The 22447-nt window shown below is 59.2% G+C and overlaps 1 protein-coding gene across 6 annotated transcripts in view; it reads right to left on the bottom strand.

Moving 5' to 3' along the window:
- PIP5K1C (phosphatidylinositol-4-phosphate 5-kinase type 1 gamma) overlaps positions 1–22447 on the bottom strand; it is a 64090-nt gene extending 41643 nt beyond the window's left edge. For 3 of the 6 annotated variants that reach the window (XM_039466096.2, XM_039466097.2, XM_039466099.2), the window contains exon 1: positions 22243–22447. In XM_039466096.2, coding sequence (XP_039322030.1) covers positions 22243–22336 — 94 coding nt within the window. In that variant the 5' untranslated portion in view covers positions 22337–22447. Of the gene's footprint in view, positions 1–21232; positions 21975–22242 lie in introns of those variants that run through there. The other 3 variants (XM_074384801.1, XM_074384802.1, XM_074384803.1) reach the window with 3 other exon arrangements.

The raw sequence follows: 22447 nt of genomic DNA, 5'->3' as shown, positions 1-22447 counted from the left end.
AGAAAGCGCTTCTGTGGCTGGCCACAGCAGACGGCTGCGACGCTTGGCAGTGGTGTGACTCGCTCTGACCAACAGAATAGGATGATGTGGGCGTGAGGAAGGCTGGCACTTCTGACTGCGTCTCTAGGAACCTGGGCCTTTGAATGCTCAGAGGCCAGCTCCCTGCTGAGAGGCCAGGCGGCCCCAGCTGCCCCAGCCATCTCCTGCCACCGCCGACCACAGCTGTGGGACCAACCCCAGGTGCCAGCTGCAGAAGAACCACCCAGCTGAACCCAACCCCAGTAACAGAATCGCCAGCAAATACACAGTTGCTTGAAGCCTCTGTCTTGGGACAGTTTGTTACACGGCAACAGCTAACTGAGACAGGCATCACGTTTCCATGCTGACAGCGTTTCTCAAAGAAATACCTCGACTGCTATCTGTGGACTTCTTCGGAACAGGAGGAGTTACAGTTTTAAATTCCTTCCTCTTACTTGGATTTCTTACATTCAAAGGGGCGTTAATAATCTGTACGATAGATTGTTCAGCCAAGAAAAGGAGCAAGGCTCCGACACAGGCCACAGCACGGATGCACCCTGAGGACGTCACGCTCCATGAGAGACGCCAGACACAAAAGGCCACACAGTGTGTGACCCCATATCTATGAAATGTCCAGGACAGGCCGATCCAGAGAGATAGGGAGGGGATGCGTGGGCGCCGGGGCTGGGGAGGAACGGAGAGTGACAGCTGACGCGCACAGGGCCTACTTTCGGGATGATGGAAATGTGCTAGAATTCACAACCCTGTGAATACGCCAAAGAGAATTTACTCAAGTGCAACCATTTCAAAGGGGGAGTTTGTGGCAGGTGAATTACATCCCAGAAAAGCAAAATGAAGAAGCAGATCCCTTTAGCTGCAAAAGCATTCCTCAGTGACAGACACCAGCTGGAGCCCTCTCTGCAGGGCCTCAGTTTGCTGGTCTCTGAAGGAGGTCAGGGGACCAGGTCAACGCTTGACCAGAAGGGCAGCCAGCCTGGCAGCCTGGAGCTTCTGAAACCACCTGTGCTGAAGGACTGAGCTCACCCTTTCTTTTCTCTCCATCATGGACCAAGACTCCTGTAAAACGTGCTAAGCATCAACTACCAAGGTCTGAAAGGCTGGCTCGGCATCCACAGAACCACGCAGCTGGTCACTGGTGCTGACCCTCAGTGGGACGGTGGGATCAGGGGATGGAGGGATGGAGTGAACAGAGCCAACTGTCAATCGCAGGACCCACGTGGTAAATTGTAGGTCTACTGCCCAATTCTTTCAACTATTCATCACTTTTTGAAATTTTGAAATTTTTCTTAATAAAATCCCTGTACCCCAAGCAAAAGGTGCATCTCAACCTTGGACACAGGTGTTTTCAAGCTTTGGGGACACACGGTTTTTGAGGGGACTCTGCTTGAGGAACCCGAGTCTGCACACGGCTCACAGAGGATGCCCCCAAGCTCCTGCGGCTGGGCCCTGTGCCCAGGCTCCCCGCCCAGCACCGAACCTTTGAGAGGCGTGTTCCTGCCTTGGGAACACTGCCTGGCTACCCCTATGTCCCTGCATGGCCGGCTCCTGTCCTCCCATTTTGGGTCTCAGCCTGACTTGCCTCCTCACAGCCACCCTCCTACCCGCCCTGAATCTCGTTCTATTTCCCCACAGTGCACGTCACGGTCAGGAGTGATCTTGCTCCTTCTGGTGAGAGCAGAGACCCGGTGTCTTGTTCAAGGCTGCTCTCCCAGACCCACCCGTTGCCCAGCACACAGTAGCGGCACAGCAGCGCCGGTGAATGGAGCTGCGGCAAGGCGGCTGGGCTGGATCTGGGAGATCCAGAGGGGTCCTGAGCTGTGGAGGGGGAGCACTGGGGAGGACGTGACCTGGGACCCGGGCTCAGGTGCTCAGTGAATCTGCCACCAAGATGAGGCATCAGGAAGAGGCGCAGGCTTGGGTCAGACGTGCTGAGAGCAGTTAGGACCTCCAGGTTGGAGGGGCCCAAGGGATGCCCTGCACGTGGCTCGACATGCTGGGCTGAGCACACATGGGGGATAGCGTGGCAGAGCAGGCAACTGAAGCCTAGAACGTGCCCAGGACGTAGTAGGTGCTCCAGAAACTTTCTGCAGCAAATGAAGAGGCGAATGCCGTGGGAGACACTGCCCAGGCTACGGCAGGGCTTGGGGGATCCCACTCCTGCCCTCTGGCCCTGTGAGAACAACCTGGCTACAGCCAAGCCCCTCGGGCTGCTGGGGCCTCATCCTTGGGGGACATGGCAATGGCCTGGAGTCCCACAATCAAGCCTGGAAAAAGAGCCCTGAGGTGACTACAGGCTACTTGTCACCCTGGATTCACACTCTTTTCTGATCCCGAGATGCCTGGTGGGGTGAATGGTGTCCTGTGATATTCTGTCCGCTGGGTTGTTCATTTATTCATTCATCCAAACCCAAATCAGCAAGCATCTCCTGGGTTTGGAGGACGAGTCACCACTGGGGCAGCTGGCTCTCTGTCTAAACACAATTGCCCTTTTTCTTTCTTTCGAGGAGGTGTCTTGCTCTGTTGCCCAGGCAGGAGTGCAATGTTACCATCCCGGCTCACTGCAACCTCCGCCTTCCAGGTTCAAAAGATTCTCCTGTCTCAGCCTCCCAAGTAGCTGGGATTAAAGGCACGCACCACTATTCTCGGCTAACTTCTGTATTTTTAGTAGAGACAAAGTTTCACCATGTTGGCCAGGCTGGTCTCGAACTCCTGACCTCAGGTGATCCACCTGCCTCGGCCTCCCACAGTGCTGGGACTGCAGGCATCAGTCACTGCACCTGACCCATCTAAATATAATGTCTAATAAGAAAACATTTGAAACACCTAGAAAACCACACAGTCACATAAAAGACACCCGTATGTTACTACATAAGTTAAAAAAAAAACACCTTTTCTGTTTATCCCTCAGTCAGGAGTCGGCAAGCTTTTGTAAAGGGTCAGGGGAGATCAGGCAGAGGGCAAGCTTTTGTAAAGGGTCAGGGGAGATCAGGCAGAGGCCAGGATGTGTCTGGGATGGGCTCTGGGCGTGGCCCTGAAGGCAGAGGGAGTGACCTAAATGGGGGTCTCACCAGAGGAGACTCTGCCCTCCAGGGTACACTGGGTGATGTCTGGGGCCATCTGTGGTTGTCATGACTACGGGTGCTCCTGGGACTTTAGTGGGTGGAGGCCAGTGACACTGCTCAGCGCCCTGCAGTGCCCAAGGCCACCCTACTCCAGAAAAGGGATCAGGACCCACAGGTCAGCAGTGCTGAGGGGCAGAGACTCTGTTCTAGAGACTGGGTGGTAGAAGCCCCCCCACGGCCCTCCCACGAGAACCGGAGTGAGCACAGTATGGAGGTGTGTGGGATGGGCGTGGCGGTGGACTGGGTGTTCTTGACACGATTCTCCAGGTGAGTACGATGTTTCGGGAAAAGAACATGTGTGCCACTGTCGTCCCGTCCGTTTTGTCTTTTTTTTTTTGACACTTGGTCTGTCACCCAGGCTGGAGTGCAGTGACACGATCTCGGCTCACTGCAACCTCCGTCTCCCCGGTTGAAGCGATTCTCCTGCCTCAGTCTCCCGAGGAGCTGGGATTACAGGCATGTGCCACCCTGCCTAGCTAATTTTTGTATTTCTAGTAGTTTCACCACGTTGGCCAGGCTGGTCTTGAACTCCTGACCTCAGGTGATCCGCTCGCCCAACTGCCGGGATTACAAGGGTGAGCCACCGCATCTGGCCCACTTTTGCCTTTCGGCTGAAGTTCCCTGTGATTAAAGCTGCAGCACGTACACACATCCCCGAGGATGGCTGGGGCTCTGCAAGCTGTGTCTCCAGCCCTCTCAACCCCCTCAGGTGACTGTCACTGAACCTATTCCACAGCTGTGTGAGCTGAGGCTCAGAGGTCTGCTTCTAGGCAAGTCAAAGACAGCGAAAGTCACTCCAGCCTGGATTTGAAGGGCAAATGGCAGCCCCAGGGCAGCTTCTGGAGGAGAAGCCGAGCTTAGGCACATTTTTCAGATAAACTCCAGGGGAAGGGGAAGCAGCTACACGGAGGCCACTTAGCCAAATGAGGCCTGGATCCCGGGCTTGCTCCTCTGGCTCCTCAGGCCCACCGAGATCCAATGCGAATCTTCTCCGTCAGTCTGGTGTGTGCGAATACACTTCCAGGACCCAGCTGCAGGGCCTGTCGCACGCGGTCGCAAGTGGCATGCTGCTCTGACCCCGTCCCCTCCGCCGCCCAAATAGCACAGAGGGGAACAAACAGACGGTGACTAAAACTTCTTAGAAAAGGCATTGTGGGCCAGGCGAGGTGGCTCACCTGTCATCCCAGCACTTTGGGAGGCTGAGGCAGGCGAATCACCTGATTGTCAGGAGTTTGAGACCAGTGTGGCCAATATGGTGAAACCCCGTCTCTACTAAAAATACAAAAATTGGCCAGGCGTGGTGGTGCACACCTGTAATCCCAGCTACTAAGGAGGCTGCAGCAGGAGAACTGCTTGACGCAGGAGGCGGGGGTTGCAGTGAGCCAAGATCGTGCCACTGCACTCCAGCCTGGGCGACAGGGCAAGACTTCATCTCAAAAAAAAAAAAAAAAAAAAAAAAAAAAAAGGCACTGTGGGCCAGATGCAGTGGCTCATGCCTGTCACCCCAGCATACTGCAAGGCTGAAGTGGGAGGCCTGCTTGAGCCTAGGAATTCCAGACAGCTCAGGCAACACAGCAAGACCCCATCTCTTAAAAAATAAAAAAATTGCCGGGCGCGGTGGCTCAAGCCTGTAATCCCAGCACTTTGGGAGGCCGAGGCGGGTGGATCACGAGGTTAAGAGATCGAGACCATCCTGGTCAACATGGTGAAACCCCGTCTCTACTAAAAATACAAAAAATTAGCTGGGCAAGGTGGCGCGTGCCTGTAATCCCAGCTACTCAGGAGGCTGAGGCAGGAGAATTGCCTGAACCCAGGAGGCGGAGGTTGCGGTGAGCCAAGATCGCGCCATTGCACTCCAGCCTGGGTAACAAGAGAGAAACTCCAAAAAAAATAAAAATAAAAAAAATAAAAAAATTATCTGGCATGGTGACGTGCACCCGTAGTCCCAGCTACTCGGGAGGCTGAGATGGGAGGACTGCTTGAGCCTCAGAGTTGGAGGCTGCAATGAGCTATGACAGTGCCACTGCATTTCAGCCTGTGTGATGGAGTAAGACTGTTTCTGTTGAGAGAGAGAGAGAGAGAGAAAGAGAGAGAGAGAGAGAGAGAGAGAGAGAGAGAGCACGCGCAGAAAAGGAAAAGCATCATGCTGTCATGCTAGTGCAAGTCACCAGGAAGTACAAGAGGCCCAGCGGCCCAGCACCAGCAATAACATCTATTCACGGCTGAGCTGTCACTGATCCTATTTCCCTCTTTCCTCTCACCGCTAGAAAGCCCCATGTCCTTAGAGATGGGATAGTGCCAGTTCTTGGGAAGACACATGGAAGCTCTTTTCCTGGCCTGGCTGCCCACAAGCACCCTAACGTGGCCAAGCCTCTCTGGACCTCAGTTTCCCCAACTGTCACACAGAGTCAGAATGGTACTGACCTCCCAAGTGACACAAGGACTCTGAGCTCATTTCCACGAGGCACACGGAATGGGGCCAATGAGAGTGAAGCCGCCTCCGCCAGTGACCTGGGGCCCTCCCATGCCATGTGAGCTGCAGGGGCTCCTGGAGACCCCTCGCACCCCAGGCTCCTGTGAACTGACGGAGCTGCTGAGGCCGACTCTCAGGGTCGCCCCTGCCAGCCCACGCCTGCCTTTCTGACTCCTGCAACCAGGAGGCTCCTCCTGACTACTTCCAGGGATTTCCTGACCCCCCAATGGAGCCAGATCCCCCCTGGCTGTGTGCCCAGGTACCGGCATCAGGTATTGCAGACTCCTGTATACCTGTCCCCACCTCAGCCTGGGTTCCTAACGGACAGAGCTGCTGGCACAGACCCGGCTAACATCACGCTGCTGGGCGGGTGCGCCGCTCTGCCCTGGCCCCCGGGCTGCCTGCACACTTTCTCCCTGGGCCCTCGATGGACGGGCAGTGGGCGTCCTGCCTGTGTGTCAGGACATGGACACAGGAACCTGCGGTTCAGCTCCCAGCCGGGCCCAGCTCACCGTCCCCACATGCTGGCCCTGGCAGCCATCAGGCCACTCACATGGCAAGCGCTTTCCCCTTTGGGACGCCCACCCTCGATGCTCAGGTGCTGCAGGGAAGTCGGCCTCCACTCAGCCACAAACAGCCGCTCACCTCGCAGGGGCCACAGGGCCTTTTCCAGGCTGGGGCCATTGCATCCTCAGCTGGCTGCAAAGCTCTCAGGGCTCTCAGGGCTCCTGGGGTCAACCTGGCTCTGCCCGGCCTCACCCCTGCCCCCAGGCCATAGCCCTCAACTGCAGTCTGGCCTGATGGCCCCCCCCACCCCCTCAGAGGGTCCCTGACTGCTCAGGCTTCCTCAAACCCTTGGGCCTTGGGACCTACTGCCTGCACCTCCCACCTCCTCTCTGTTTGGTGAGCCCCTGCCCAGGGTATGACCCTCCCAGGAATGTCTGCCCATGCCTGTCCCCAGACCTAGGTGGTCCTAGTCCTGCCCCCTCCCTCCAGCACACCATGCTGTGCTCCTGCCTGTGATGGGCAGGGGGCTAAAATGGTTCTCCCTGGCTTCACAGGACAAGGCTGCCTCTCCTTATGGTTCTCCATAAGCCCTTCGCCAGCCTAATGCTGGGCATGGAGCATCTGTGGAAGAAGAAAGCCTGGAGGGCTGCGTGGACGAGGCTGCATGGTTAAACACGAGGAGCCTCGGGAGAAGGAGGCCCGGGAACAGAGCTCACAGCTTCCCCTCACACACACCCCGGCATCTGCCTGAGCTGAACCTCAGGGCAGGGCCTCAATGCCCAGCAAGTCCTCAAGGCCACGGCCCTTCCGACCCAACCTGCCCTGAGCAATGCCCATCTTATGTCCCTTCTGCAGAGGGGAAACTGCAGCTCACACTGGAAGTACTGGGATGCTCTGGTAGAGCTAGAATCCCAACTCCCACTGCTTTCAGAAAAGCAGAAAGGTGCGTGTGGGGAGGGCTTTTGTTAACGGACCTCAGCCCGGTTTTCAGGAACAAAGCGTGATGGGCGCAGGCCATGCCCCTTCATTTGCATATTGCCCACTGCTTTCCCTGCAGAGGTGGGCTGGGACAGCTTACCAGGGACTGTGCTGTGGCCGGCAAAGGCGGAAGGATCTACCACCATACCCTCCCGAGGAAAAGCCGGTCCCTCAGACAGGACGGGAGAGGCCGGGGTAGTGGGCTTCAAGCCCAGCTGGACCCTGGGGCTGGTGTGATCCACAGAATCCGGCTGAGGCGACCAAATGCGACTTCCGTGGCTGAGTCGCAGCAGAAGCTGCCCTCGGATCACTCAGTTGGGGAAGCCAGACGCCATGCTGTGAGGTCACCCAAGCAGCCAGTGCAGTTGAGGCCTCGCCAACAGCCAGGCGAGGGCGCCACCTGGGAGGTGGCTCCTCCAGCCCCAGATGAGCCTTCAGAGAAGGCAGCCCTGGCTGACGGCTTTGCCGCAGCCTCATAAGAGACCCCTAGCCAGGACCACCCAGCTACGCCACTCCCAGACTCCTGACTCAGAAACTAGTGAGGTCACAGATGCTGCCTTGATGAACATTTGCTGGACAGAGGCTCAGATGGAGAACACCTCCCTTCCCTCTGCTCCTTCCCTCCCTCCCTCTCCCTCTCTCCTCTGGCCACACCAAGCTTGGTCCTGCCCTAGGGCCTCTGCCTGGAGCTCTCCCACCACACCGTTCGGGTCTGAATCAGAGTTCGCGTCCCGAGGGGAGCCCTCCCTAAGCCCACTGCCCTGCCCAGTTTACTTCCTCTACTCCTTCGTCTTCCGCATCTGCTCCCTCTGAGGCCAGGAGCCTGGCCACGGCAGCGACCTCATCTTTCCTGCCGTCGACAGGGCAGGGAGCATGAGCCTGCAGGTCTGGGTCCGGGGCAGAGGGCTCGGCTCAGGAGGGAAACAGGGCTGGACGGGGTCAAGAGCCTGGGGGCGCAGGCTGCTTCCTGTCTCTAACCATGGGCCGCCCTGGAACAGCTGGACTGAGGGAGGAGCTGGACAGGGACAACACAGCCTACATGCCCCGGGTGTGTGCGGCAGGGCCCGCACCTAGGAGAACCCCAAGGCTTAGTCATGCAATCCTCCCAGCAACCCTGTGACACAGGCACCGTTACCGCTCCTATTTCCCAGAGGGAGAAACTGAGGCTCAGAGAGGCCAGATCGCTTGCCTGAGATCACGCAGCAAACATACGGGGCTGGACACGCCTGATTCCAGGAAGTCAAGCCCCAGGCTGCATCACCACCGCATGATGACAGGACAGTGAGGAGGAGCCAGGCGGGGGAAGGGCAGAGGGGCCTCCAGACAGAGGCACAGCCAGTGCAGAGGCCCCGGGGTAAGACTATGTCTGGAGAGCAGGGATCAGCCCGGACACAGCCAGAGCTCCCCCTTCCCCTCCCGGGCAGTCCCACACCTCTCCACGCCGCAGACCCCTGCTGCCCTGGACGGTGCTGACCGTCTCTGCAGCAGGCCCGGCCCCAGCGCAGGAGAGGCAGAGCAGATGCTTCAATGCCTGGAGCACCGCCGGCAGCCTCCTGGCTGGGAAGGGGCCTCTCCCACCACCGGACCTCAGGATTCCCCAAAACGAAGACAGGACGATGAGAAGAGCCTCCCCTCACTGTGGCGGCCACCACACCCGTCACGCACGAGCACTTCTTTGCCTTTTAATTAGACACATCCAGATAAGCTCACTGCCGCCCCCTCATCCCACACGCAACACCAGCACACGATCAGAGACTCACGCACAGATGGGGACACCTGCTGCCTGCCAGGGTCCCTTCCCTCGTGGGGTGGGGCCAACATCCCTACCCTTGAAAGTGGGTGGGCATCAAGTCCAGCTTTGGCCAACCACATGAGGCAGAAGAGACACCATGAGAGTTCTCCCATCATCCTCTGCTCTCTTGGGATCCCACCAGGCTGATGCTGAGGCCAGGCTAGATAGCAGCAGTGACATGGACACAGGCCTGGGACAGGAGGCCACGGGGCGTGCCAGCACCAGTCAGATGCCACTGCTTAGGGGACACAGGCCAAAGGCAGTGATAGGGAAGAACCGACCTGCTGAGCCCAGCCGAGCCCAGGAAACTGACAGCAAAAGCACTGTGGTGGTGAAGCCTCTCAACACAGCAGTTGTTACTCTATGACTCCCACCGCTGATGCACCCAGAGCGGGGCCACCGACCTGCTCAAGGTCACACGGCACGTAGGGCCCAGGCAGCAATGCCCCAAGTGGCTCTCTCCCTCTGAGCACCAGGATCTAGGCCCCTGCAGCCCAGCAGGAGAGCTTAAGCTCTTGGTGCCAAGCGGCTTCCACCACTGCAGACCCATCATTCAGCAGTCAAAGCCAGACGCTTGAATCTTAGCAGGTTCTGAGTTATTTCTGGGCATGGGATGGGGGAGGGGCTCCTGCTCTGCATCTTCCACCCTTTGGTAGTGTCTGAAGTACATATTTTGTCATTTTTATTTATGGAAATGAGGCTTTTCTCAAAGGTTTCACACACTCAGCTTGTAAAACAGGCAAAGGAGAAGAAAACAAACATCTGAGAAAGACGGCCAGGCCCCTCTAATGATAAAAGCCACGACGTGAAGCCAGCCTGGAAGCAGTGGGGCAGGGAGGCAGGGGGCCCTTACATGGCCAGGGGTGGGGCCGCCGTCAGTGGGTTCATGCCCAGGAGGTAACCTGCCAACATGTCATTTTTTTTTTTTTTTCAAGACAGAGTCTCACTCCGTTACCAGGCACGAGGCTGGAGTGCAATGGCGTGACCTCGGCTCACGGCAACCTCCACCCCACAGGTTCAAGCGATTCTCCTGCCTCAGCCTCCCGAGTAGCTGGGGTTACAGGCACCCACCACCACACCCAGCTAATTTTTTGTACTTTTAGTAGAAATGGGGTTTTGCCATGTTGGCCAGGCTGGTCTCAAACTCCAGACCTCAGGTGATCGACCCCCTTGGCCTCCCAAAGTTCTGGGATTAGAAGCGTGAGCCACCGCACCCAGCCTAAATAAAGAATTACTGGAAAATGGCCACACCCACTTCTTCACGAATTGTCTGACTCCTGAAGTGCTACAGCCACAGCGTTGGGGAGTTGTGACAGAGACCACCTGGACCACGAAACCTAAAATTTTCATCTTGACGTTTTGTAGAGACAAGGTCTCGCACTGTCACCCAGGCTGGAGCACAGTGGTGCCATCACAGCTCTCTGCAGCCTCCAACTCCTGGGCTCAAGTGATCTTCCCGCCTCAGCCTCCTGAGTAGCTGGGACTACAGACCCCACCACGCCCAGCTAATTCTTTTCTTTTTCAGAGACGGGGTCTCACGTTGCTGCCAAGGCCAGTCTTAAATTCCTGGGCTCAAACGATCCTCCTCCCCTGGCTTCCCAAAGCACTGGGATTACAGGCCTGAGCTACCATACTCAAGGCAAAACCTAAAAAATTTACACTCAACCCTTTACAGAAAGTTTCCTATCCAGGCATGGTGGTTCACACCTGTCATCCCAGTACTGTGGGAGGCTGAGGCGGGCAGATCACCTGAGGTCAGGAGTTCAAGACCAGTCTGGCCAACATGGCGAAACTCTCTCTCTACCAAAAAGTGATGGAGTGCACCTGTAATCCCAGCTACTCGGGAGGCTGAGGGAGGAGAATCACCTGAACCCGCGAGGCAGAGGTTACAGTAAGCCAAGATCGCACCACTGCACTCCAGCCTGGGTAACAAAATGAGACTCCATCTCAAAAAAATAAAAATAAAGATAATAAATAAATAAATCACAAACCTAAATGAATGTAAGAGTTGAAACTATAAAACTCTTACAAAAAAACACATGGGATAACACATCTTTGTGACCTTGGATTAAGCAACAGTTTCTTTTCTTTTTTCTGAGATGGAGTTTCACTCTTGTTGCCCAGGCTGGAGTACAGTAGCGTGATCTCGGCTCACCGCAACCTCCGCCTCCCGGGTTCAAGTGATTCCCCTGCCTCAGCTCCCCACGTAGTTGGGATTACAGGCATGCGCCACCACACCCAGCTAATTTTTGTATTTTTAGTAGAGGTGGGGTTTCTCATCTCAGTCAGGCTGGTCTTGAACTTCCAACCTCAGGTGATCCACCCGCCTCAGCCTCCCAAAGTGCTGGGATTACAGGCGTGAGCCGCCACAGCCAGCCTAGGCAACAGTTTCTTAAACACCAAAAACATAAGCAACCAAAGAAAAAACAATTCAAGGCCGGGTGCAGTGGCTCACACCTGTAATCCCAGCGCTTTGAGAGGCTGAGACAGGCAGATCATCCGAGGTCAGGAGTTCGAGACCAGCCTGGCCAACACGGTGAAACCCCATCTACTAAAAATACAGGGCACGGTGGCGTGTACCTGTAATCCGAGCTACTCAGGAAGCTGAGGCAGAAGAATCGCTTGAACCCGGGAGGCGGAGGTTGCAGTGAGCCGAGATCACACCACTGCACTCCAGACCAGGTGACAGAGTGAGACTCCATCTCAAAAAATAAATAAATAAAATGAAACAAAATAAAAAAGAGATCAAGTGAACTTCAGCAGGACTTCTGTGCCTCACAGGACACCAGCAGGAAACTGGAAAGGCGACCCACAGAGTGGGAGAAAGGTCTGCCAGTCAGCTGTGCGGTGAGGGCTTCACGTCTAAGCTCCATGAAGAACTCACAACTCAATCACAAAAAGCTGGCCAGGCGAAGTGACTCACATGTGTCATCTCAACACTTTGGGAGACCAGAGTGAGACTCTGTCTCAAAAAAAAAAAAAGGTAAGGCAAAACGTTAGCAACTGGTGGATCTCTGCGAGGGCTGCACGGGTGCTCACGGTAGCGTTCCTGCCCCTTCTTCCACAGCCTGGAAAGCTTTCCAAATCAACCACTAAAAAAAAAATAATAGAGGTGGGTGGATCACCTGAGGTCAAGAGTTCAAGACCAGCCTGGCCATCATGGTGAAACCCCATCTTAAAAAAAATAAAAATAAGGGCCGGGTGCGGTGGCTCAAGCCTGTAATCCCAGCACTTTGGGAGGCCGAGGCGGGTGGATCACGAGGTCAAGAGATCGAGACCATCCTGGTCAACATGGTGAAACCCCGTCTCTACTAAAAATACAAAAAATTAGCTGGGCATGGTGGCGCGTGCCTATAATCCCAGCTACTCAGGAGGCTGAGGCAGGAGAATTGCCTGAACCCAGGAGGCAGAGGTTGCGGTGAGCCGAGATCGCGCCATTGCACTCCAGCCTGGGTAACAAGAGCGAAACTCCGTCTCAAAATAAATAAATAAATAAATAAAAATAAATAAAATAATAATAATATAATCTGAGACCCAGCGTATGGGCCCAGAGAAGGTCCTGAGGTGACTGACAGTCGTGACCTCCACAGAGAAGGAGAGAGTGAGGCGGGAATGCTCACTTTTTACTCACCATACATCTCATGGCTTTTTTGTGTGAACATGTTGTCATTTGTTCAAGACAAGACACACCTGTAACATGAAGCAAAGGCAGGGGAAGGAAGAGAATGGAAAGACCAGAAACAGGCCCGGCACGGTGGCTCAGGCCTAGAACCCTGGCACTTCGGGCAGCCAAGGAAAGAGCATCGCTTGAGGCCAGGAGTTCGACCAGCCTGGGCAACACAGCAAGACACCATCTCCACAAAAGATTAACAATTAGCCATTCACGATGGCACGCACCTGCAGTCCCAGCTAGCTGGAAGGCTGGTTTGAACCCAGGAGGTCAAGGCTACAGTGAACTAAAATCGTGTCACTGAACTCTAGCCTGAGCGACACAGCAAGACCCTGACCTTAAAAAAAAAGAACTGAAGTGTGAACAAGAAAGAAGCGAAGTTATACAAGTCTTAGCAGAATGTAATCAGAACCTCGGAACCCAGACTTTCCCATCCATGACACTTAACTGGGAAACCGCAAAAGGAAAGAGTGATCAGTGTGGCCACATAAACCCCAAACACCTGCTGGCTTTCACGGTCGTCACAGGAGAAGACGGGCAGACAAGCATTGCACTTGTGTCGCCAATAAATGAGCAGCTGCCATAACAAATAAAGAGCTTCTACGGATCAACAAGATGGTGACGGATAACTCCACTGTAAACTGGGAAAGACATAATCACACAGGTCCCAGAAAATGACGTCAGAGCTAAACCTCACGTGTGTGCTCACAGGAAGGAACTGGGCAAGGAAAATGGGCCGGGGGTAGTGGACGCCAGGGCCACGGGGCTTACAGGAAACGAGGCAGCTCAGAGCCAGCCTCGGCGGTGACCTGGTCTCCCTGGTGGGGGACACGCCATTTTCCAGCTCTGCTAGAAACACAGGTGACCATCGGGAGGAGCAGGAGGGAGTTCCGTGTGACGAGTCCCTCCGCTCCAGCTGTCTCCGCTCCCTTTGTGCAAACGCAGTTCCAAGAAAACCAGAGGCAACACTAAGAAGATCGCAGCGGACTTTCTCTCTGACTCACAGGAGGATGAACAGAAACGGCAGTGACGTTCGCCTCGCACCCACGTGGCTGGCGAGGACGGGAAAAGCGGACACGTCCTTTGCCGCAGGAACAGAAGCGCCCAGTCTGGTACCGTGCTGATGCTGCATTTTGCTTTCTGGATTTTACCACATCTTGGGGGCCTTGCAGATCTGGGCATGATGGCTCCTTCCGGGGTTAATGGATTCCTAAAAGTTGCAAACAGCCTCCTGCAAGCACACCCGTGATGTGCGGATCCCCCCAACTACAAGCCCACGCCCTGATCAAACTCACGGCCACCACATCAGGTTCCCTGCCCTGAATCAGCCCAGGGCAGCTCTAGACCAGCGACCACCCAACAGCCAGGAGCTGCGGACAGCCCAGAGTCAAACTAGCCAGCCCATCACAAGCACACACACCCCGCCCTGCTACCCCACCTGACCCGTTCCTTCCCACCAAAGCCTCAGCACAGGCCATGGCCCTGGCCTAACCCTCGCGCCCTCTGCCTCCTGCCTGACCCGGACGCTGTGTTGGGTGGCCCTGTGTGGATGGTGGCCTGGCTCCCTCCTCTGGGGACCTGTAACACACGATCTTTTCAATGGCAGGCACCTCCCTCTCTTGGCCTGACCAGACCTGATTAAAACCAATCCTAGTGCATTTTAACATAACCACCACCTTTCTGGGTTACAGAAGCACGGAGGTTTCACCACATGGGGGGTGACAGCACCTCCGTCAGCCTGGGAGCTGAGAGATCAGAGAGGCAAAACCATCACGGCCCCCAAAGCATGCAAGAAACCTCGGGATGAGCCTCTGGGATGGGCTCGGAGAGCAGGGATGTTTGTTTTAGCAGCAGACGCCAAGCCAGGCTGACTCATACATGCCAGGGGAAATGCACCCCCACTCCTGGGAGGACAGACCAGCCGGACATGGGAGCACTGGGGCCACAGGCACGGGCCCCGAGGCAGCGGCTTCCACCCCAGGGTCCGTCCCCACTCCAACTGGTCCTGCTGATGTTGGCGCATGCAGTGCGGCCTGGCCCAGCGCCTCATGGGAAGGGCGCACGGCCGGAGCTGTCCACTCACGTCCCAGTCCCCATTCCCTGGGCACTCCTCATGGGCCAAGCCAGGCCGGCTCTGAGCCTCTTGGGTGCACTGACTCATCTAACCCTCAAGGGACTCTGCTTTCCAAATGAGGAAACTGAGGCATGGAGGAAAATCTGCCGGGAAAGGTACAGGCTAGGCGACCTGCTGTCAGTACCTGGACCCCACTGTTCTCTGCTGTCCGGAGACCCTGTCCACTGAGCACAGTCACCACCAGGGTCCTGGCGGCCCCGCCCAGTCCCATTGCCGGCTCCCACTACTGCCTCGACGCTCCCCACAGGGCTCCTAGGGTCTCACTCGCAGCACAGCCACCCTGGGCCCCGGCAGCCCCCAGGCCACCCTTCCTGCATTCACCTCGGCTGAGGGCGGCTCTGTCCTTCCAGGGTGCGGGCTAAAGGTCCTGATGGCTATGTTTCCAAAATCCATCCCAGGTCGCCCACCACTCATGGACCCTGCCTGCCCCGCCCAGCGTCACCAATTTGGGCCAGGGCAGTTCCATCTGTCCTGATTCCCCTCCCTCCAGTTCCCGCCCCACTCACCTCCCTCTGTCCTCCCCACAGCAGCCAACAGGGGTGCCTGTGAGCCCCAGGCTCTGGGCTGGCGCCTCTGCCTGCAGCCCTCCATGGCTCCCACCTCCCTCCGGGTCAAAGCCCAAGTCCTCCCTGCAGCCCACAGGGCCCTGCACAACCTGCCCTCCCCTCACCGTTCCTCTAAAACACCAGGTGTGGTCCTGACCCGGGGCTTCTGCTCCCCCCACGCTTCCACCATCCCCTCGCTTCCCTAGATCTCTGGTCAAAGTGTGGCCCCCAAGTCCCCGGCCTTGAGAGCGCCCCCTCCTCCGCTCTCTCCCACAGGCCCCCCGCCTTAGGGTACCCCCTCCACCGCTCTCTCTCCCAGGCCCCCCCCCCGCCTTGAGGACGCCCCCCGCTGCTCTCTCCCCCAGGCCCCCTGCCTTAGGGCGCCCCCTCCGCTGCTCTCTCTCCCAGGCCCCCCGCCTTAGGGCGCCCCCTCCGCCGCTCTCTCTCCCAGGCCCCCTGCCTTAGGGCGCCCCCTCCGCCGCTCTCTCTCCCAGGCCCCCCGCCTTAGGGCGCCCCCTCCGCCGCTCTCTCTCCCAGGCCCCCCCCCGCTGCTCTCTCCTCCCCAGGACTTGTTGGTCCAAGGCATTGCGTGTTTTGCTTTTATTTGCTGTTTGCACGCCCTGGCCCCACTCCCAGAGTTCCTTCGGGGGCCTGGCCCTCTCATTCCCCCGGCCCCCAGCACCCGGCCAACGTACACACGGGAAAACACCGCAGAGACGATGCCTGAACTGCCCCACTGCCCCTAAACCCTCATCAGCAGCCCCGCCCGCAGACTTGCAGGCATGAGGCACTGAAGGGCAGGCGGGCAGCTGCGCGGATGCTGGGGTCCTCTCCTGACTCAGCCCAAAGCCGGGTCCCCTGGCATCCCCATGCCAGCTCAGGCACCCAGGGGCCCTCACGCTCGACCCCAGCCCCTCCCAAGCTGGCCTCTGGGGTGGCGGGGAGGCAGGTGCAGGGACTGCCAGCTAATCCCTCAGGCTGTAATCCCGGGAGCACCGGCACCACCTCGGGCCCCCGTCCAGCTGGCGTCTGCAGCAAATCCTCGCAGGTCTCCCCGGCCTGGTCCTGTGAGAATGGACACGCTGCCCGGGCCAGGAGGCAGGGAGCAGGGAGCAGCGAGGCCTGGGCCCCGCTCCTGGTTCACGGTCCCACCCTGTGCGGCCTCTCCATCCTCCTGGAGCCTCAGTTTCCCCATCCTTAAAGGCCCGGGCCATGTAGCTTCCCAGGGGCTGGGGCCTCACCTAGCCCTGTCCTGCCAGGCACTAAGGACACCCGCGGTGCTTACTCCAAAAGGAAAGAAGGGGCCAGCGTGGGGGCGCATGCCTGTAACCCCGGCACTTTGGGAGGCGGAGGGTCACCTGGGGGACCAAGGGCTCGAGACCCTTAGACCCTGGACAACATGCTGAGACCTCATCTCTACAGACAAATTTTTAAATTTAAAACAAAGGGAAGCGACTTGCTCAGAGGTACATGAGTCTCAGCAGTGGAGGCAGGCTCAGCCCACACCAGGCCTGCGGCCACCCCACCCAGGCTCCTGGGGGCCCCACTCCCTGCTCAGCCCACAGCAGCACACGCCTGCCACAGAACCTGGGTCCTCAGTCCTGCCCGCCCTGGCCACCAGCTCCAGGGCTCAGGCCAAAGTCCTTTCGGGGCCCCCCAAAGAAGGGAGACCCTCAGCAGCCCTCACCTCCCGACACCCCGTCCAGGCACCCTTGCCACACACCTGGACGCTGACCCCGACCCCGCAGGGCGCTACTGCCCACAGACCCTCCCCCACCAGGCACGGGGGCTGTGCATCAGTGCTCGCCGCCCCACTCAATGCCACCCGCTATCCTCAAGACCAGGGCCTCCGACCCCACGAGACCCTCTCCCACCGCACGGACTCCACTTCTGCGGCTCAGGTGGGTGTGGCAAGTTCCCACCCCAGGGCCTGGACGAGGCCATTGCACTGCCTGCCTCACCTGAGCCGCAGCCCACCCTGGTCCTCTCTCGGCCACCTCCCTTCCTGAGTCCTCTGCTGCTGCAGGCCTGGCCTGCCGGGTGCCCTCACCACATGCACCAGCGCCCAACGCGGCCTGACTCTGGGCTGGGCAAAAGCCTTCTGTACAGGACGGGACACCGAGTGCTTTTGGCTTTCGGGACACGCAGTCCCCGGCGCAGCCACTCAGCTCTGCCACTGCAGCACGGCGGCCGCCAGGGCCAGCCTGGGAGTGAAGGCCGTGGCCACTGCCAGTGACACTCTGCTGCCAAGAACTGTCACGGCCGGGATTCCGACGTGGCTCACGTGGCTGCTTGTGCCCGTCCGAAGCCTGATCCCCAGCAACCTCCAAGTGAACAGCGAGGGAGTCCCGCTGGCATCAAAAGACCGGGCACCCTGAGCCCCACCTGGTCCACATGAGGTGCTTGACAAAGGTCTGGGAGCCCCATGTGAGGACCTGCAGGAGCAGACCGCACGCTTTACAAGCCCTGGGGCGAACCCCAGTGCCCAGGTGAGCTTGCTTGGCACCCAGAAGCAGCACCAACAGCAACCCGGGACACAGTGGGCATCCCATCTCTCTCACGGGCCCGGCTGCTGCCCCGTGCTTTCTAAGGGCTTCACCCTGCAATTCTCGATGTAGCCCGGGAGAAACGCACACATCACTTTACAGACAGGAATGCTGAGGCCGCACGCCCCCCGCTGGCATGCGATGGAGCTGGGTGTAAACCCGGGCGGGCCGGCTCCCGAGGCCTCTCCACTGGGACACCGAGGCTACAGCGGTCACAGTGCCTGAGCGGCATCCTGGGAGGCAGCCCGGGCAGGACAGAATGGGGAGCTTCCGTCCCCAGCATCCTCAGCCTCCGCCTGGATCCTGTTGACTTGCAACAAGAGACACCGCAATCCCACTGACCCCCTCTTCATTTTTATAGGATCTTGCTGTCACCCAGGCATGCAGTGGCACGATCACAGCTCACTGCAGCCTTGGCCTCCCAGCCTCAAGCCATCCTCCTGCCTCAGCCTCCTGAATAGCTGGAAACAGAGGTGCAGGCCATTACGTCTAGCTACTTGTTCTAATTTATTTTTAAGCAGAGACAGGGGTCTTGCTATGTTTCGCCAAGCCGGTCTCAAACCCCTGGAGTCAAGTGATCCTCCTGCCTCAGCCTCCCAAATGCTGGGATTACAGGTGTGAGCCACCACGCCTGGCCTCCCTTTTACCCAGACCACCACGGCTACAGGGGAGGCCCTGGTGACAGCGCTGACTCCCTGCCCGGCCGCCCTGTGACCACGCTATACACTGCTCCAGGCATGCGGGGCCTCTCGGGGGCCCTGCCCTCTCCTGCCCACCGCCCACAGGTCTCCCTCAGATGCCACCTTCTTGGCAAGGCCTTCCCAGCCACCCCATTCTGCCTTGCCTTTCCTCCCTGGCACCGCCGCCCTCGTCCACCTGATGTTCGCCAGGATCTGTCGAGCGCCGAGCTCTTCCGGGCACAGGGGATGCCAGGGGAGTGGCACAGACGGTCCTGGCCCTCGCAGAGCTCTGGCTCAGGAGGAGACCATCAGAAAACACGTCAGCGGAGCCATATGTTTCAGGTGGTGACACAAACAGGGAAGAGGAACCTCGAGGGCAGGGGGCGGAGGAAGGAGGCTGCCGTGTGACGCCGGCAGGGCCAGGCCTCATGGAGGGAGATGCTCCCACGACACTAGGAGAGAGCTGAGGGCGCAGACGACGCAGGCAGGAGAAGGGGCACTCCAGGCAGGGGCACGGCCGTGCAAAGGCCCAGGGGCAGGACCGCGCCCCGAGAGCAGGGTCCACAGGCCTGCGGCAGAGTGCGGAGGGGAGAGCAGGGAGGGCCGGGGCGGGCTGTGCAGGGCCTGATGGGTTTCACGGAGGACTTGCTCTCTGACCCTGAGGGAGGTGGGAGCCATGGGGGGCTGCAGGCAGAGGAGGGGCGGGACTTGGGCCACCAGTTTTTAACAGGATCCTGGGGGCAGAGGAAGAGCAGGGATGCCGGGCCTGGCTTGGGGGCAGAGGAAGACCGAGCTGGGCTGGAGGCAGGCAGAGGATGGGGAAGGAGCCAGTTAGTTCTGGGCCGATGCTGAAGGTGAAGCTGACACTACCTGCTGCCAGATCAGCTGTGGGAGTGGGGCAGGGCCAGGGACGGAGCTGACTGTTCCAGGACATCACAGAAACAGGACAGCCTGTGAGAGGCTAAGATGCACCCAGGCCACAGCTCAGGCCAAACTCCACGACAGGCCATCGGCCCCCACAACCTTCCCAAGGCCCCACAGCCACGGCCCACGGAGATGCCATCCGGGCCAGGCCCCGGGAGCCAGGAGCCCAGGAAATTAGAGGAACCAGATTCGAAACCCCAGCAAGACACTACTTCCCCTCCCATCAGACGGGCCGAAATCGCCAAGGACGAAGACATCGGGAGCTGGCAGCGCCATGGGAAACGGGCAGCCTCCCTCCACCCCTTCCCGACAAGGCTCCCGCTGCACTGAGCTTTCTGGAAGGTGCCAGCATCGCTTCTAACAGTGAGAGGCGACTCCAGGAACCACCAGCTTGGGCCTCGGCAGGGGCCTGGAGGCATGACAGTGGAGAGGCCCAAAGCGGGCAGCCAAGTGGCACGAGTCACCAAGCATCAGCACCAACTCACCCCAGGCTCGGACAGCCCCGGGCAGACACAGTCATCACCCCATTTTACAGACAGGACACTGAGGCCCAGGGAGGTGATGGCCACACAGCAACTGAGGCACAGAGCTGGGAAGGGGACACCAGCAGGTCCAACTCTGGCCTTCCCCTTTTTCTTTTCTCGCTCTGTCACCCAGGCTGGAGTGCAGTGGCACAATCTCAGCTCGCTGCAGCCTCCGCCTCCCGGTTCAAGAGATTCTCCTGCCTCAGCCTCCCGAGGAGCTGGGATTACAGGTGCTCACCACCACAGCCAGCTAATTTTTTGTATCTTTAGCAGAGACGAGGTTTCACCACGTTGGCGAGGCTGGTCTTGAACTCCTGACCTCATGATCCACCTGCCTCAGCCTCCCAAAGTCCCAGGATTGCAGGTGTGAGGCACCAAGCCCAGCTTTTGGGCTTCCCCCTAACCACTGCTCAGGGCTCGTCCTCTCTATAAACCAATACGGACACAGGGTAGGGAGAGTCCAGATGACCACAGATAAAAAGCAAGCAGTCCGCAGGTCATCACCGTGTGGCATTTCTCACCAGGGCGCTCCTGCCCCCAGGGGACACTGAACTGTGTCTGGGGTTACTTGTGGTTGTCACAACTGGGGGGGGGTGCCCCTGGTGTGGAGTGGGCAGAAGCCAGGGACACTGCCCAGCACCCCTAAATAATTTCCTGGCTCAAAATGCCAAAGATGCCAAGGCAGAGAAACCCCAGCAAGGCATCAAACCATCTCGGTGAAGAATAAGCGGGCGCCTTTATGCACTCCCGTCTCTGCCGCCCAGCCGGGCATAGCCTAAACTCACCAGCGCTGACGTCGGGAGGGGATGGGGCTGGAGGAGTGAGGCCACTCTGGATTTTAACATCTTAGAGGCATTACATGGCCAGCTGGGGTCAGACTTCTGAGGATTTCAGGGACTGGCAGGGAATGCTGGCCCCTGACCTTCCAGCCCTCCCAACCCACGCCCCCCCAAACCCCCACCTCACACCCGCCACCACCCCCGCGCACAGCCCCAGCCCGGCTGGAGCCTGTGACTTTATCTGTCCCCAGCGCTCCCAGAGCCCCTGATAAGACCGCGGGTCTTGGTGTGGTTTTCTTGCGGTCAGCGAGTCCCGGGCTACTTTGTTTCTGACCAACTCCGGTCAGAGGGCTGACGGCGGAAGTCAGGGGGCCGGAGAAAGGAACCCTGGCTGGGCCGCGCTGCCCTCCCCGGCCTGGGCTCCTCCACCACGTCTCGTCCTGGTCAGGCCAGGCCACCGACTGCCCGCAAAGAAAAGGGCGAGGCCACTGACTCGGGAGAAGGAACCGGGTCACCTACCAAGCGGTTCCAGATGGCCGCTGGGAGGGAAGCCACGAGTGTCTTTCAAGGTTGGAGGAGGGGATACTTGATGCCTTCCACACACACACTCTCTCTCTCCAGACATTTCCCCCAACTCCCAGGCAGCACGCATCGCCCGCCTGCCTGCCAACCAAGGAAGCTTCGGGAGGCTGGGGGGGAGGAGGAGGACGGATGCCCGTGTGGGTGTCTACAGAGACGCCGCTGCCGGCTGCCTGGGAGGAGCAGAGGATTTTGCGAATCCGGAAACTTCCGATCTGGGAGCTTGTGACCTCGACTGAGAAGGAACCGTTCCCTTCCTCTGCACTCTGCACACCGTCCCCACAGAAGGGCAGGCCCAGCCGCCCGCACCCACCCGGCTGGAGGGCCGGGAAGCAGCCAAAGGAGGCACGAGACAGCCGTGCCCCCCGCCCAGCCCGCGGCCCCACCGGGTGTCCTGGGAGAAGGCTTGGGGAGAAGGAGAAGGGATGACAGGGCACCCCCGTGTGCACAGCCGCGGCAGTGGAGGCATCTTGAAATGTCACCCGTATCTTCCCCTCATTTTAGCAGGGAGGTAAACTGAGGCCCAGGAGGGTGAGGAAAGGTCGGCGCACCCGGACCCAGGTCTGGAATTTGCAGAGAGGGAGGTGACATCAGGAGGTGGACACGCAGGGCCTCAGAGACCCCAGACATCCTCCACCCCGGCAGGCGCCACCCACAGGCCGGACAGCCCCGGGGAGCGGGTCCGGGCAGGGGCCGGCAGAACCGGGACCCCGGCGGCGCCCAGGCCGAGCCGCCCCCGGCCCGGGACTGGGGGGAGGTCGTCCCCCGCGGGCCTCCCGCTCCGCGGCGCGGCCCCAGCCCGTCCTCCCCGGGGCTCCAGGCGGCTGCCCCGCCCCAGGCTCCCGGAACCCGCGGCGCCCCCACAGCCCCCGCCCCGGCCCCGCAGCCCCGCGACCCTCTTCGCTCGGACGCGCCCAGCGGGCCGCAGCGCCCGGAGGCCGGGCCGTTACCTGCCGCAGCCCCGCTCTCCGCCGCCCACGCCGCCTCCGAGGGCACGGCCCCCGCCTCGGCGCTCTCCGCCTCGTCCGGCACCTCCAGCTCCATGGCCGCGCGCGGACGGCGGCGGGGGCGCCCGAGGGGGACCCGAGCCGCGGCCGCCGCCGCCGAACAACAAGCTCCGCCGGCCGAGGGAGGGCGCGCCTGGCCGGCGCGGGG

Source organism: Saimiri boliviensis, chromosome 14, assembly GCF_048565385.1.
Source record: "Saimiri boliviensis isolate mSaiBol1 chromosome 14, mSaiBol1.pri, whole genome shotgun sequence".
NCBI lineage: Eukaryota > Metazoa > Chordata > Mammalia > Primates > Cebidae > Saimiri > Saimiri boliviensis.
The sequence above is the reverse complement of the archived record's forward strand: the minus strand, read 5'-3'. Positions and strand labels throughout refer to the sequence as shown.